Source organism: Lissotriton vulgaris, chromosome 2_2, assembly GCF_964263255.1.
Source record: "Lissotriton vulgaris chromosome 2_2, aLisVul1.2, whole genome shotgun sequence".
In the NCBI taxonomy this organism is placed as follows: domain Eukaryota; kingdom Metazoa; phylum Chordata; class Amphibia; order Caudata; family Salamandridae; genus Lissotriton; species Lissotriton vulgaris.
Genome location: NC_141688.1, coordinates 324,545,286 through 324,558,510, shown reverse-complemented (window position 1 = coordinate 324,558,510; position 13,225 = coordinate 324,545,286). Strand labels below are relative to the sequence as shown.

The 13,225-nt window shown below is 48.2% G+C and overlaps 1 protein-coding gene across 9 annotated transcripts in view; it reads left to right on the top strand.

The window, feature by feature from the left end:
• Window positions 1-12,790, top strand: part of NR1H3 (nuclear receptor subfamily 1 group H member 3) — a 335,465-nt gene extending 322,675 nt beyond the window's left edge. For all 9 annotated transcript variants that reach the window (XM_086959703.1, XM_086959708.1, XM_086959702.1 and 6 more), the window contains 3 exons: window positions 3,686-3,799; window positions 10,253-10,347; window positions 12,280-12,790. In XM_086959703.1, the coding sequence (XP_086815829.1) occupies window positions 3,686-3,799; window positions 10,253-10,347; window positions 12,280-12,426 (356 nt within the window). In that variant the 3' untranslated portion in view covers window positions 12,427-12,790. The remainder of the gene's footprint in view (window positions 1-3,685; window positions 3,800-10,252; window positions 10,348-12,279) is intronic.
• Window positions 12,791-13,225: the final 435 nt, after the last annotated feature.

Sequence of the window (13,225 nt, the reverse complement as noted above, 5' to 3'; positions counted from 1 at the left end):
AGCAGGGGCTGAGTGCCCCTGCAACCGGTTTGACCTGGGGTATGCACAGGGACACCAAGTGTGCCCCCAACACTGTCTGAAAAGCATTCTATGAATGCACCCACCCAGCCCCAATACACTAAAGCCTGTCTGGGAGGTGGTTACAGCTCCCTGTGACACAAAACCTATTGTCCAGGCCTCCCCTGCTGGAGTTTCGTCCAGCAGCAGGAGGCCAGACTCATGTCTGTGGCTGCAGCATTCATTTTGTTATGCCAGGGCTCTTTTAAACTATTACCGGTCAGGTAAGTGTGTACATGTCTCTCCCTCTAGAAGGGTGTCATTTTACCCCCACCGCCAGGATTTGGGTAGGATTCCAAAGTGTTTGACATCAAACACGACATGTTTCCATGCAGCCATTCCAAAGCTAGCATTTACCGTGAGGTTTTAATGCACTTAAGAGTATATGGTCTGGCTGCATCACTGAACAGCTTCAGAGAATAGATTCTGAAAGCTGCAGAGGGGTCCTGCTCATGCATGGACACCCTCTCACACAAAACCAAGCACTCTGCCTTCAGGATTGATTAGGCCTGCCATAGGAGTGACTTATAGGTTTATATGTGTCAGTGATTAAAGGTAGATATAGGTAACCCATATCTTAGTAAGGGTTGCATGCACCACCTTACCCAGGCTGCAGTAGCAGACCTGTGGTGCCATTTTGGAAAGCTTCCCAGGAGTGGCATAATACATGCTTCAGCCCCTGGTAGGCCTCTGGGGTACCTATGCCCTTAGTACCTAAGGTACCATATACTAGGGACTCATAAGGGTCACCCAGTAACCAATCTGGAGTGTACCTAATGTACATGCAATCATTTCAGAGAGGAAGCAGCTAGGCTGGGGCCCTGGATAGCAGGGCCCCAGACAGACTAAAGTCGAAAAATAGTGAAACACCAGCAAAAAGTGGGGGTAACCATAGTAAGCAGATTCTACTCTCCTACACAGATGCTTCCCTAATTGGTTGGGGTGCACATTTCCGAAACTCACAGTTCAGGGGGTTTGGGATTCCAAACACAGCAATCTCCATATCAATCACCTAGAGCTGCAAGCTGTTCATCTAGCAGGGAAACCTAGCAGAACATGTCCCAGGGACAAGCAATCAAATTGCAGACTTTTTAACGAGGACGCAGAAACAAGTCCATGAATGGGAACTCCACCCCATGGTCCTTCTACCACACCAACAGTTCAAGGGCAACACTCTATGGATGAACTGGTCAAGGATATTTCTGTACACTTTTCCTCCTCGCCCACTACTTCATTCTTGCTCAGGAAACTCAGAAAAACATCCCTTGCAATGGTACTCATAGCACCAACATGGGCCCGCCAACCATGGCTTTCAACACTGCTGGAGCTCTCACTACTCCAAGCCAAGAAGCTTCACCTCAGCCCGGACCTTCTCACGCAGAACAAAGGAGCACTAAGATACCCCAATCCCAGGGAAAGGAACCTTGCAATATTGGTCCTGAAGTCTTCGAATTTGGGTACCTAAACTTACCACAGCAACGTATGGGCATTCATAAAGAAGTTTGCAAAACTACCTCGAAGCAATGTTATGTGGCTAAATGAAAAAGATGTGTCACAAAGAAAACATCAATCCCCTCTTTATACAAAAGTACAAACAATGATTACTTTCTTAATTCATTTACAGACCGCAGGGTTGTCATACAGTTCTATACACTTACACCTTGCGGCTAATGCAAGCTCTCTGCAAAATAGACAACACTGGTCATTATTTAAAATCCCCGTTATCAAAGCCTTTATGAACAAACTTAAAAGAATCATTCCTCCCAGGCTTCCACCTGCCCCCGCATGGAACTTGAACATCGTATTAGCGTGACTCATAGGTCCTCCTTTTAAGCCACTTCACTCTCATCAATTGCAATACTAATCATGGAAACTTGCCTTTTTAATCGCTATTACTTCACTTAGAAGGGTCAGTGAAATTCAGGCATTAGCCCAGGACGAACCTTTCTTCCAACTACATAGGGCCACGGTAGTCCTCAGAACAAATCCTAAGTTCTTCCTAAAGGTAGTTTCTCATTTTCATTTAAATCAATCCATTGACTTACCTGTTTTTTGCTGCAACCAGACTCTGGTGCTAAAAGAGCATTGCACACTTTAGATATAAAAAAAACACTCATATATTATAGTGACAGACCTAAATCATTCAGAAAAACTAAACAATTGCTTGTTCCCTTTGCACCTCCTCGCGTGGGAAAGGCAATTTCTAAATCGGGAACTTCAAGATGGATAGTTGAATACATCCAAGCGTGGTATGCAAAAGCTAAAAGGCTTCTACCTGTCCCTCCTAAAGCTCACTCCTCTAGGAAAATAGGGGCTTCAATGGTCTTTTTAGGTATTAATTCCTATTGTTGATATTTGCAAAGTAGCAACATGGTCTACACCACACACTTTTACAAAACACTATTGTGTGGATGTCTCTGCACATCAACAAGCCACTGTTGTGAAGCTGTTCTAAAAACTATTTTTCATACAACTGCAGCCCCAACAAGTTAACCACTGCCTAAGTAGAGGGACTGCTTTATAGTCTACGCAAATATGTATCTACATCACACATATGCCTCGACCTGATTGTGTTGCTTACCCTGTAAGCATCTGTTCTTGGCATGTATTGCTGTAGATTCACATGCGCCGACCCTCCTTCCCAAAAACGCTGTGTGGGTTGCAGTTCATGCATTTTATATACTTACATCATACTATTGCATGGACATCACACTGCTGAGACATATGTATCATACTTACATAGCAAACCAATCTGAAGATGCGCAGTATTACCAAGAATCAAATCAAGTATCAAAGAAAACTTCTTGGAACAAAATCAACTTATTATCATCCGAGCCCAATATTAGATGGCGGACTTATGCAAAGCATGTGAATCTACAGCTCTACATGACAAGAACAGATGCTTACAGGGTAACATAATCCTTATTGGTTTCCATACACCTTTGTGTGATGCCTGCAACAAAAAACAGGTGCCCTAAACAGGCATTCCATTTGCTTTTGGCTTTTCCCAAATGCACTGCACTCAGTTTATAACTTGTTGGCACCCCAAAGTAATATGTGGCTGGTGTGTCCATGCTTTGGGGATCCATTGGAACATGCATGGATGCCCAGAAACCACTAGGGTTCATGTGTATAAACATCCGATCATCAAACTCCAGCACTGTGGGGTTAAAGCACTCCGACAGTGAAAGGGTTAGTGGGAGGGATGTCAAAGATGGAAGGCATGAAGGGAGAGAAGTACATGGGGAGCTCGTGAGCAGGTGAGGCCTGGGCAGTTGGGAGCCTGGGAGGGGATGTATGGATGTGTGCTGTCCATGGGGATCTAAGGATGTGTGCTGTCAATGTACATGAGGATGTATTCTCTCCATGTACACAAAAATGTATGGATGTTTGCTATCCATGTACGTGAGAATGTATGGCTGTGTGCTCTCGCATGCATAGGAATGTATGGATGTGTGCTCTCCATGTACATAGGAATGTATGGATGTGTGATCTCCCTGTACATGAGGATGTATGGATGTTTGCTCTCTGTGTAAATCAGAGTGGCCTTGAAACATCATACTGACTTGCCCATGTATTTACATCTCTTCTCTCCTTTCCCCCCCCCCTCCATCCTTGTTCCCTCCAGGTCTTCAGTTTGAGTTTATAAACCCCATCTTTGAGTTCTCAAGAGGAATGACGGATTTGCAGTTGGACGATGCAGAATTTGCACTTTTAATCGCAATCAATATATTTTCTGCAGGTAATTGCTAATGGTGGAGCCCAAGGAGTGTTCATTTCTGAAGGCTGGTAGACAGTATGGAAGAGGAGCGTGCAACGATTGGACACAGTTGGGACTGTGTAGAAGAGGAGCGTGCAACAATTGGATGTAGCTAGCACTGTGGAAGAGGAGCATGCAGTAATTTGAGGCAGCTGGGACTGTGTGAAAGAGGAGCATGAAGTGATTGGAGGCAGCTGAGAATGTGAGGAACTGAAGTTCATTGATGATGAGTGCAGGGAGGAAGGATGCTCCCCTAAGTGATGGATTGATGCTCATTGATGACTGCAGGGAGGATGGACGCTTCCCTCAGTGATGGATTGATGTTCATTGATCAGTGCAGGGAGGATGGACGCTTCTCTGAGTGATGGATTGATGTTCATTGATGATGAGTGCAGGGAGGATGGACGGTCCCCTGAGTGATGGATTGATGTTCAATGATGATGAGTGCAAGGAGGATGGACGCTCCCCTGAGTGATGGATTGATGTTCATTGATGATGAGTGCAGGGAGGATGGACGCTCCCCTGAGTGATAGATTGATGTTCATTGATGATGAGTGCAGGGAGGAAGGATGCTCCCCTAAGTGATGGATTGATGCTCATTGATGACTGCAGGGAGGATGGACGCTTCCCTCAGTGATGGATTGATGTTCATTGATCAGTGCAGGGAGGATGGACGCTTCTCTGAGTGATGGATTGATGTTCATTGATGATGAGTGCAGGGAGGATGGACGCTTCCCTGAGTGATGGATTGATGTTCAATGATGATGAGTGCAGGGAGGATGGACGCTCCCCTGAGTGATGGATTGATGTTCATTGATGATGAGTGCAAGGAGGATGGACGCTCCCCTGAGTGATGGATTGATGTTCATTGATGATGAGTGCAGGGAGGATGGACGCTCCCCTGAGTGATAGATTGATGTTCATTGATGATGAGTGCAGGGAGGATGGACGGCTTCCCTGAGTGATGGATTGATGTTCATTGATGAGTGCAGGGAAGATAGACGGCTTCTCTGAGTGATCGATTGATGTTCATTGATGATGGATTCAGGGAGGATGGACGCTCCCCTGAGTGATGGATCGATGTTCATTGATGATGAGTGCAGGGAGGATGGACGCTCCCCTGAGTGATGGATTGATGTTCATTGATGAGTGCAGGGAGGAAGGGCGCTTCCCTGAGTGACGGATTGATGTTCCTTGATGAGTGCAGGGAGGATGGACGCTCCCCTGAGTGAGGGATTGATGTTCATTGATGATGAGTGCAGGGAGGATGGACGCTTCCCTCAGTGATCGATTGATGTTCATTGATGAGTGCAGGGAGGAAGGACGCTCCCCTGCGTGATGGATGGATGTTCATTGATGATGAGTGCAGGGAGGATGGACGCTTCCCTGAGTGATGGATTGATGTTCATTGATGATGAGTGCTGGGAGGATGGACGCTTCCCTCAGTGATGGATTGATGTTCATTGATGATGAGTGCAGGGAGGATGGACGCTCCCCTGAGTGATGGATTGATGTTCATTGATGAGTGCAGGGAGGATGGACGCTTCTCTGAGTGATGGATTGATGTTCATTGATGATGAGTGCAGGGAGGATGGACGGCTCCCCTGAGTGATGGATTGATGTTCATTGATGATGAGTGCAGGGAGGATGGACGCTTCCCTGAGTGATGGATCGATGTTCATTGATGAGTGAGGGAGGATGGACGCTCCCCTCAGTGATGGATTGATGTTCATTGATGATGAGTGCAGGGAGGATGGACGCTTCCCTGAGTGATGGATTGATGTTCATTGATGATGAGAGCAGGGAGGATGGACGCTACCCTCAGTGATGGATTGATGTTCCTTGATCAATGCAGGGAGGATGTATGCTTCCCTGAGTGATGGATTAATGTTCATTGATGAGTGTAGGGAGGATGGATGCTTCCCTCAGTGATGGATTGATGTTCATTGATGATGAGTGCAGGGAGGATGGACGCTTCCCTGAGTGATGAATTGATGTTCATTGATGATGAGTGCAGGGAGGATGGACGCTTCCCTCAGTGATGGATTGATGTTCCTTGATCAATGCAAGGAGGATGTATGCTTCCCTGAGTGATGGATTGATGTTCATTGATGAGTGTAGGGAGGATGGATGCTTCCCTCAGTGATGGATTGATGTTCATTGATGATGAGTGCAGGGAGGATGGGCGCTTCCCTGAGTGATGGATTGATGTTCATTGATGATGAGTGCAGGGAGGATGGACGCTTCCCTGAGTGATGGATTGATGTTCATTGATGATGAGTGCAGGGAGGATGGACGCTCCCCTGAGTGATGGATTGATGTTCATTGATGAGTGCAGGGAGGAAGGACGCTTCCCTGAGTGATGGATTGATGTTCAGTGATGATGAGTGCAGGGAGGATGGACGCTTCCCTAAGTGATGAATTGATGTTCATTGATGAGTGCAGGGAGGATGGACGCTTCCCTGAGTGATGGATTGATGTTCATTGATGAGTGCAGGGAGGATGGACGCTTCCCTGAGTGATGGATTGATGTTCATTGATGATGAGTGCAGGGAGGATGGACGCTTCCCTCAGTGATGGATTGATGTTCCTTGATCAATGCAGGGAGGATGTATGCTTCCCTGAGTGATGGATTGATGTTCATTGATGAGTGTAGGGAGGATGGATGCTTCCCTCAGTGATGGATTGATGTTCATTGATGATGAGTGCAGGGAGGATGGGCGCTTCCCTGAGTGATGGATTGATGTTCATTGATGATGAGTGCAGGGAGGATGGACGCTTCCCTGAGTGATGGATTGATGTTCATTGATGATGAGTGCAGGGAGGATGGACGCTCCCCTGAGTGATGGATTGATGTTCATTGATGAGTGCAGGGAGGAAAGACGCTTCCCTGAGTGATGGATTGATGTTCAGTGATGATGAGTGCAGGGAGGATGGACGCTTCCCTAAGTGATGAATTGATGTTCATTGATGAGTGCAGGGAGGATGGACGCTTCCCTGAGTGATGGATTGATGTTCATTGATGAGTGCAGGGAGGATGGACGCTTCCCTGAGTGATGGATTGTTGTTCATTGATGATGAGTGCAGGGAGGATGGACGCTCCCCTGTGTGATGGATTGATGTTCATTGATGATGAGTGCAGGGAGGATGGACGCTTCCCTGAGTGATGGATTGATGTTCATTGATGATGAGTGCAGGGAGGATGGACGCTTCCCTGAGTGATGGATTGATGTTCATTGATGAGTGCAGGGAGGATGGACGCTCCCCTGAGTGATGGATTGACGTTCATTGATGATGGATGCGGGGGATGGACGCTTCCCTGAGTGATGGATTGATGTTCATTGATGAGTGCTGGGAGGATGGACGCTTCCCTGAGTGATGGATTGATGTTCATTGATGATGAGTGCAGGGAGGATGGACGCTCCCCTGAGTGATGGATTGATCTTCATTGATGATGAGTGCAGGGAGGATGGACGCTCCCCTGAGTGATGGATTGATGTTAATTGATGATGAGTGCAGGGAGGATGGACGCTCCCCTGAGTGATTGATTGATGTTCATTGATGATGAGTGCAGGGAGGATGAATGCTTCCCTCAGTGATGGATTGATGTTCGTTGATGAGTGCAGGGAGGATGAACGCTTCCCTCAGTGATGGATTGATGTTCATTGATGAGTGCAGGGAGGATGGACGCTCCCCTGAGTGATGGATTGACGTTCATTGATGATGGATGCGGGGGATGGACGCTTCCCTGAGTGATGGATTGATGTTCATTGATGAGTGCTGGGAGGATGGACGCTTCCCTGAGTGATGGATTGATGTTCATTGATGATGAGTGCAGGGAGGATGGACGCTCCCCTGAGTGATGGATTGATGTTCATTGATGATGAGTGCAGGGAGAATGGACGCTCCCCTGAGTGATGGATTGATGTTCATTGATGATGAGTGCAGGGAGGATGGACGCTCCCCTGAGTGATGGATTGATGTTCATTGATGATGAGTGCAAGGAGGATGGACGCTCCCCTGAGTGATGGATTGATGTTCATTGATGATGAGTGCAGGGAGGATGGACGCTCCCCTGAGTGATAGATTGATGTTCATTGATGATGAGTGCAGGGAGGATGGACGCTTCCCTGAGTGATGGATTGTTGTTCATTGATGATGAGTGCAGGGAGGAAGGACGCTTCCCTCAGTGATGGATTGATGTTCATTGATGAGTGCAGGGAGGATGGACACGCCCCTGAGTGATGGATTGATGTTCATTGATGATGAGTGCAGGGAGGATGGACGCTTCCCTGAATGATGGATCGATGTTCATTGATGATGAGTGCAGGGAGGATGGATGCTTCCCTCAGTGAGGGATTGATGTTCATTGATGATGAGTGCAGGGAGGATGGACGCTCTCCTGAGTGATGGGTTGATGTTCATTGATGATGAGTGCAGGGAGGATGGATGCTTCCCTCAGTGAGGGATTGATGTTCATTGATGATGAGTGCAGGGAGGATGGACGCTTCCCTGAGTGATGGATTGATGTTCATTGATGAGTGCAGGGAGGATGGACGCTTCCCTCAGTGATGGATTGATGTTCATTGATGATGAATGCAGGGAGGATGGACGCTTCCCTGAGTGATGGATTGATGTTCATTGATGATGAGAGCAGGGAGGATGGACGCTCCCCTGAGTGATGGATTGATCTTCATTGATGATGAGTGCAGGGAGGATGGACGCTCCCCTGAGTGATGGATTGATCTTCATTGATGATGAGTGCAGGGAGGATGGACGCTCCCCTGAGTGATGGATTGATGTTAATTGATGATGAGTGCAGGGAGGATGGACGCTCCCCTGAGTGATTGATTGATGTTCATTGATGATGAGTGCAGGGAGGATGAATGCTTCCCTCAGTGATGGATTGATGTTCGTTGATGAGTGCAGGGAGGATGAACGCTTCCCTCAGTGATGGATTGATGTTCATTGATGAGTGCAGGGAGGATGGACGCTCCCCTGAGTGATGGATTGACGTTCATTGATGATGGATGCGGGGGATGGACGCTTCCCTGAGTGATGGATTGATGTTCATTGATGAGTGCTGGGAGGATGGACGCTTCCCTGAGTGATGGATTGATGTTCATTGATGATGAGTGCAGGGAGGATGGACGCTCCCCTGAGTGATGGATTGATGTTCATTGATGATGAGTGCAGGGAGAATGGACGCTCCCCTGAGTGATGGATTGATGTTCATTGATGATGAGTGCAGGGAGGATGGACGCTCCCCTGAGTGATGGATTGATGTTCATTGATGATGAGTGCAAGGAGGATGGACGCTCCCCTGAGTGATGGATTGATGTTCATTGATGATGAGTGCAGGGAGGATGGACGCTCCCCTGAGTGATAGATTGATGTTCATTGATGATGAGTGCAGGGAGGATGGACGCTTCCCTGAGTGATGGATTGTTGTTCATTGATGATGAGTGCAGGGAGGAAGGACGCTTCCCTCAGTGATGGATTGATGTTCATTGATGAGTGCAGGGAGGATGGACACGCCCCTGAGTGATGGATTGATGTTCATTGATGATGAGTGCAGGGAGGATGGACGCTTCCCTGAATGATGGATCGATGTTCATTGATGATGAGTGCAGGGAGGATGGATGCTTCCCTCAGTGAGGGATTGATGTTCATTGATGATGAGTGCAGGGAGGATGGACGCTCTCCTGAGTGATGGGTTGATGTTCATTGATGATGAGTGCAGGGAGGATGGATGCTTCCCTCAGTGAGGGATTGATGTTCATTGATGATGAGTGCAGGGAGGATGGACGCTTCCCTGAGTGATGGATTGATGTTCATTGATGAGTGCAGGGAGGATGGACGCTTCCCTCAGTGATGGATTGATGTTCATTGATGATGAATGCAGGGAGGATGGACGCTCCCCTGAGTGATGGATTGATGTTCATTGATCAGTGCAGGTAGGATGGACGCTTCCTGAGTGATGGATTGATGTTCATTGATGATGGATGCGGGGGATGGACGCTTCCCTGAGAGATGGGTTGATGTTCATTGATGATGAGTGCAGGGAGGATGGACGCTTCCCTGAATGATGGATCAATGTTTATTGATGATGAGTGCAGGGAGGATGGACGCTCCCCTGAGTGATGGATTGATGTTCATTGATGATGGATGCGGGGGATGGACGCTTCCCTGAGTGATGGATTGATGTTCATTGATGATGGATGCGGGGGATGGACGCTTCCCTGAGTGATGGATTGATGTTCATTGATGATGGGTGCGGGGGATGGACAGCTTCCCTCAGGGTTGGAGCTGGTGATGGTGATTCAGACAGTAAATGTGGATATAGGGCTCTGATGCATTGGTGGTCGGGGACGGTAGTGAGGGTTGTAGTGGGTGATGGTGCTTGTGGATGATTTCTGATTGTCTTCTTCACAGATCGGCCGAATGTTCAGGACCAGGCGATGGTGGAACGGCTTCAACAAACCTATGTAGAGGCTTTGCGCTGCTATATCTGTATCCATCGCCCAAAGGTGGGTACCACAAATGCAAGTATCTTCCATTGACAAGTACTGATCACAGAAGAGCTGTGAGCAGTCCAACTCGGATCAGCTCATCTCTAGTGAGTCTCCAGCACTAGGTATCAGCGCCAGCCCATCAATTAGCACAGAGCCTGTAGGATCAACCAGCACCTTAACTAGTACTCCCTAGTTCCCCCACATAAACCGATAGAAAGCCACATCCAGAACAAGCCAACCAGGTACCAGTGACTTCTCCGCTTCATCCAAAATTCACAAGGTGGGTGTGAGTTTCAAGAACCGATCTGCAAGTGAACAGTGAGAGGCCATGACCCAGAAACAACCCAACAATGTGTGTTTCACCCCAGTTTACAAGCAAACTAACTAGTGAAATGTTGAACCCGATAATAAACAAATGAGAGTCTCGTTCTCCAGTGCACAAACCAATGCCTGTCTCTAACAACCTCTCTGAATGAAGGTGTGTCTTGGTACCAGTCCATTAGCTAACTGTAGGTCTTTATTGCCAGCACGCTTCACATTCAGAACCCAGCACCAACCAACTGGTAAAACATGCATCACCAGCACAAAACTATTGGTTAAAGCCAGCACTTAATTTGTGAAAAATAAAAATAAGGGCTTGGTCTTTCGTCAGGATGCCACTCCACCTTGCAGCACACAGTACCCCTGCCATGCTGCCACTGATAGTAAAACACAACTGCTAACTGTCACACTCCTACAATTGTGACAATTCTGACTATTTTGAATGTATATTGAATTAATAATTAACTGTTGTTGCGCTTGTGACAGTCTGAGTATAGAGCCCGCCAACACTGATCCTGTCCACAGCCACTGTCCGCCACTCACCTGGCCAAAGGCGAGTCTCCAGCCACAGAGTATAGAGCCCGTCAACACTGATCGAGTCCAGAGCCACTGCCCATCATTCACCTATCCAAAGGCGAATCTCCGGCCACTGAGTACAAAGCCCACCAACACTGATCGCGTCCACTGCCACTGTCCACCCGTACCTGGCCAAAGGCGAATCTCCAGCCACTGAGTATAGAGCCCGCCAACACTGATTACGTCCACAGCCACTGTCTGCCACTCACCTGGCCAAAGGTGAGTCTCCAGCCACAGAGTATAGAGCCCGCCAACACTGATCGAGTCCAGAGCCACTGCCCATCCCTCGCCTATCCAAAGGCGAGTCTACAACTACAGAGTATAGAGCCTGCCAACACTGATCGCGTCCACAGCCACTGTCCATCACTCACCTGGCCAAAGGTGTGTCTCCGGCCACTGAGTATAGAGCTCGCCAACACTGATCGCGTCCACTGCCACTGTCCATCACTCACCTATCCAAAGGCGAGTCTCCGGCCACTGAGTACAAAGCCCACCAACACTGATCGCGTCCACTGCCACTGTCCACCCGTACCTGGCCAAAGGCGAATCTCCAGCCACTGAGTATAGAGCCCGCCAACACTGATTACGTCCACAGCCACTGTCCGCCACTCACCTGGCCAAAGGCGAGTCTCCAGCCACAGAGTATAGAGCCCGCCAACACTGATCGAGTCCAGAGCCACTGCCCATCCCTCACCTATCCAAAGGCGAGTCTACAACCACAGAGTATAGAGCCCGCCAACACTGATCGCGTCCACAGCCACTGTCCATCACTCACCTGGCCAAAGGTGTGTCTCCAGCCACTGAGTATAGAGCTCGCCAACACTGATCGCGTCCACTGCCACTGTCCATCACTCACCTATCCAAAGGCGAGTCTCCGGCCACTGAGTACAAAGCCCACCAACACTGATCGCGTCCACTGCCACTGTCCATCACTCATCTGGCCAAAGGCAAGTCTCCAGCCACTGTACTTCCAGAGATGAACCAAAGTCAATCTTTACCTTTAAAATACAAACCTGGCCTGATTAACCCTTTCTCTTCTTTCCTCCACAGGACCCCATGATGTTCCCACGGATGCTCATGAAGTTAGTCAGTCTCCGGACACTCAGTAACGTCCACTCTGAGCAGGTCTTCGCACTCCGGCTCCAGGACAAGAAGTTGCCGCCACTCCTGTCCGAGATCTGGGACGTGCAGGAATGATGTCTTCCTTCCTCAGCACTCGGCTACCCCCCGGGGCTCCTCCTCAAGGGGACATTTTGCACTAACCTGCTGAAGGGACCCTGTATAGTACACACTGCATCTTTCTGAGGTGCGAACTCTCAAGGCGGGCCCATGAATGCACCATTTTGCTTCTAAGCACTTAGTCTGGACACAGAGAAACAGTGACTTGTCCAAAGTCTCAGTATGTGACTGTGAAACTGGGACTTCAATTCTGCACTAAAGCCAACCCCTCTACCACTAGACCAGCCCCAACGTTCTGTTCTTTGCAGGTTCTTTGTATGCTGCATTGTCGCCCTCTGCTGGACAGCCATTTGTTCGCTCTCCTATAAATTCTATCGAAAAATTCTTGTAGTGCTGAGCCTGGTATTTCAGTCTGTGTGCCTGCTGTATGCTGAGCAACGTCATTTGGAAAGCCCTGGCACCCAGAGCAAGTGTCAGTTCCATCTACTAAGGGGCCTTGCTGTTACTTTCTCCACTACATCTTCCAGATTGATGTCTCAAGGGCTTAATTTGTGAAAAGAAAAATATAAGTGTAGGAGCCCAAAGTCTTTCTTCGGAAAGTGCTGATGGTTCAATCTAATGTTGAAATTGATCAATACCATGGCTGCCTAGTCTTGGTTCCACCTCATTGTTTTCCTCCACCAACATCCCATTCCTGCCTCTTTATCTCACTCGTACATGTGCTTTTCGATCCTTGCTTTCTCGCTTGGTCAGTTTTTTCTTACCTTTCTGTACCTCCTTCCCTCTTTTCGGCTTTTTTTCAAATGCTTGTTCTGAA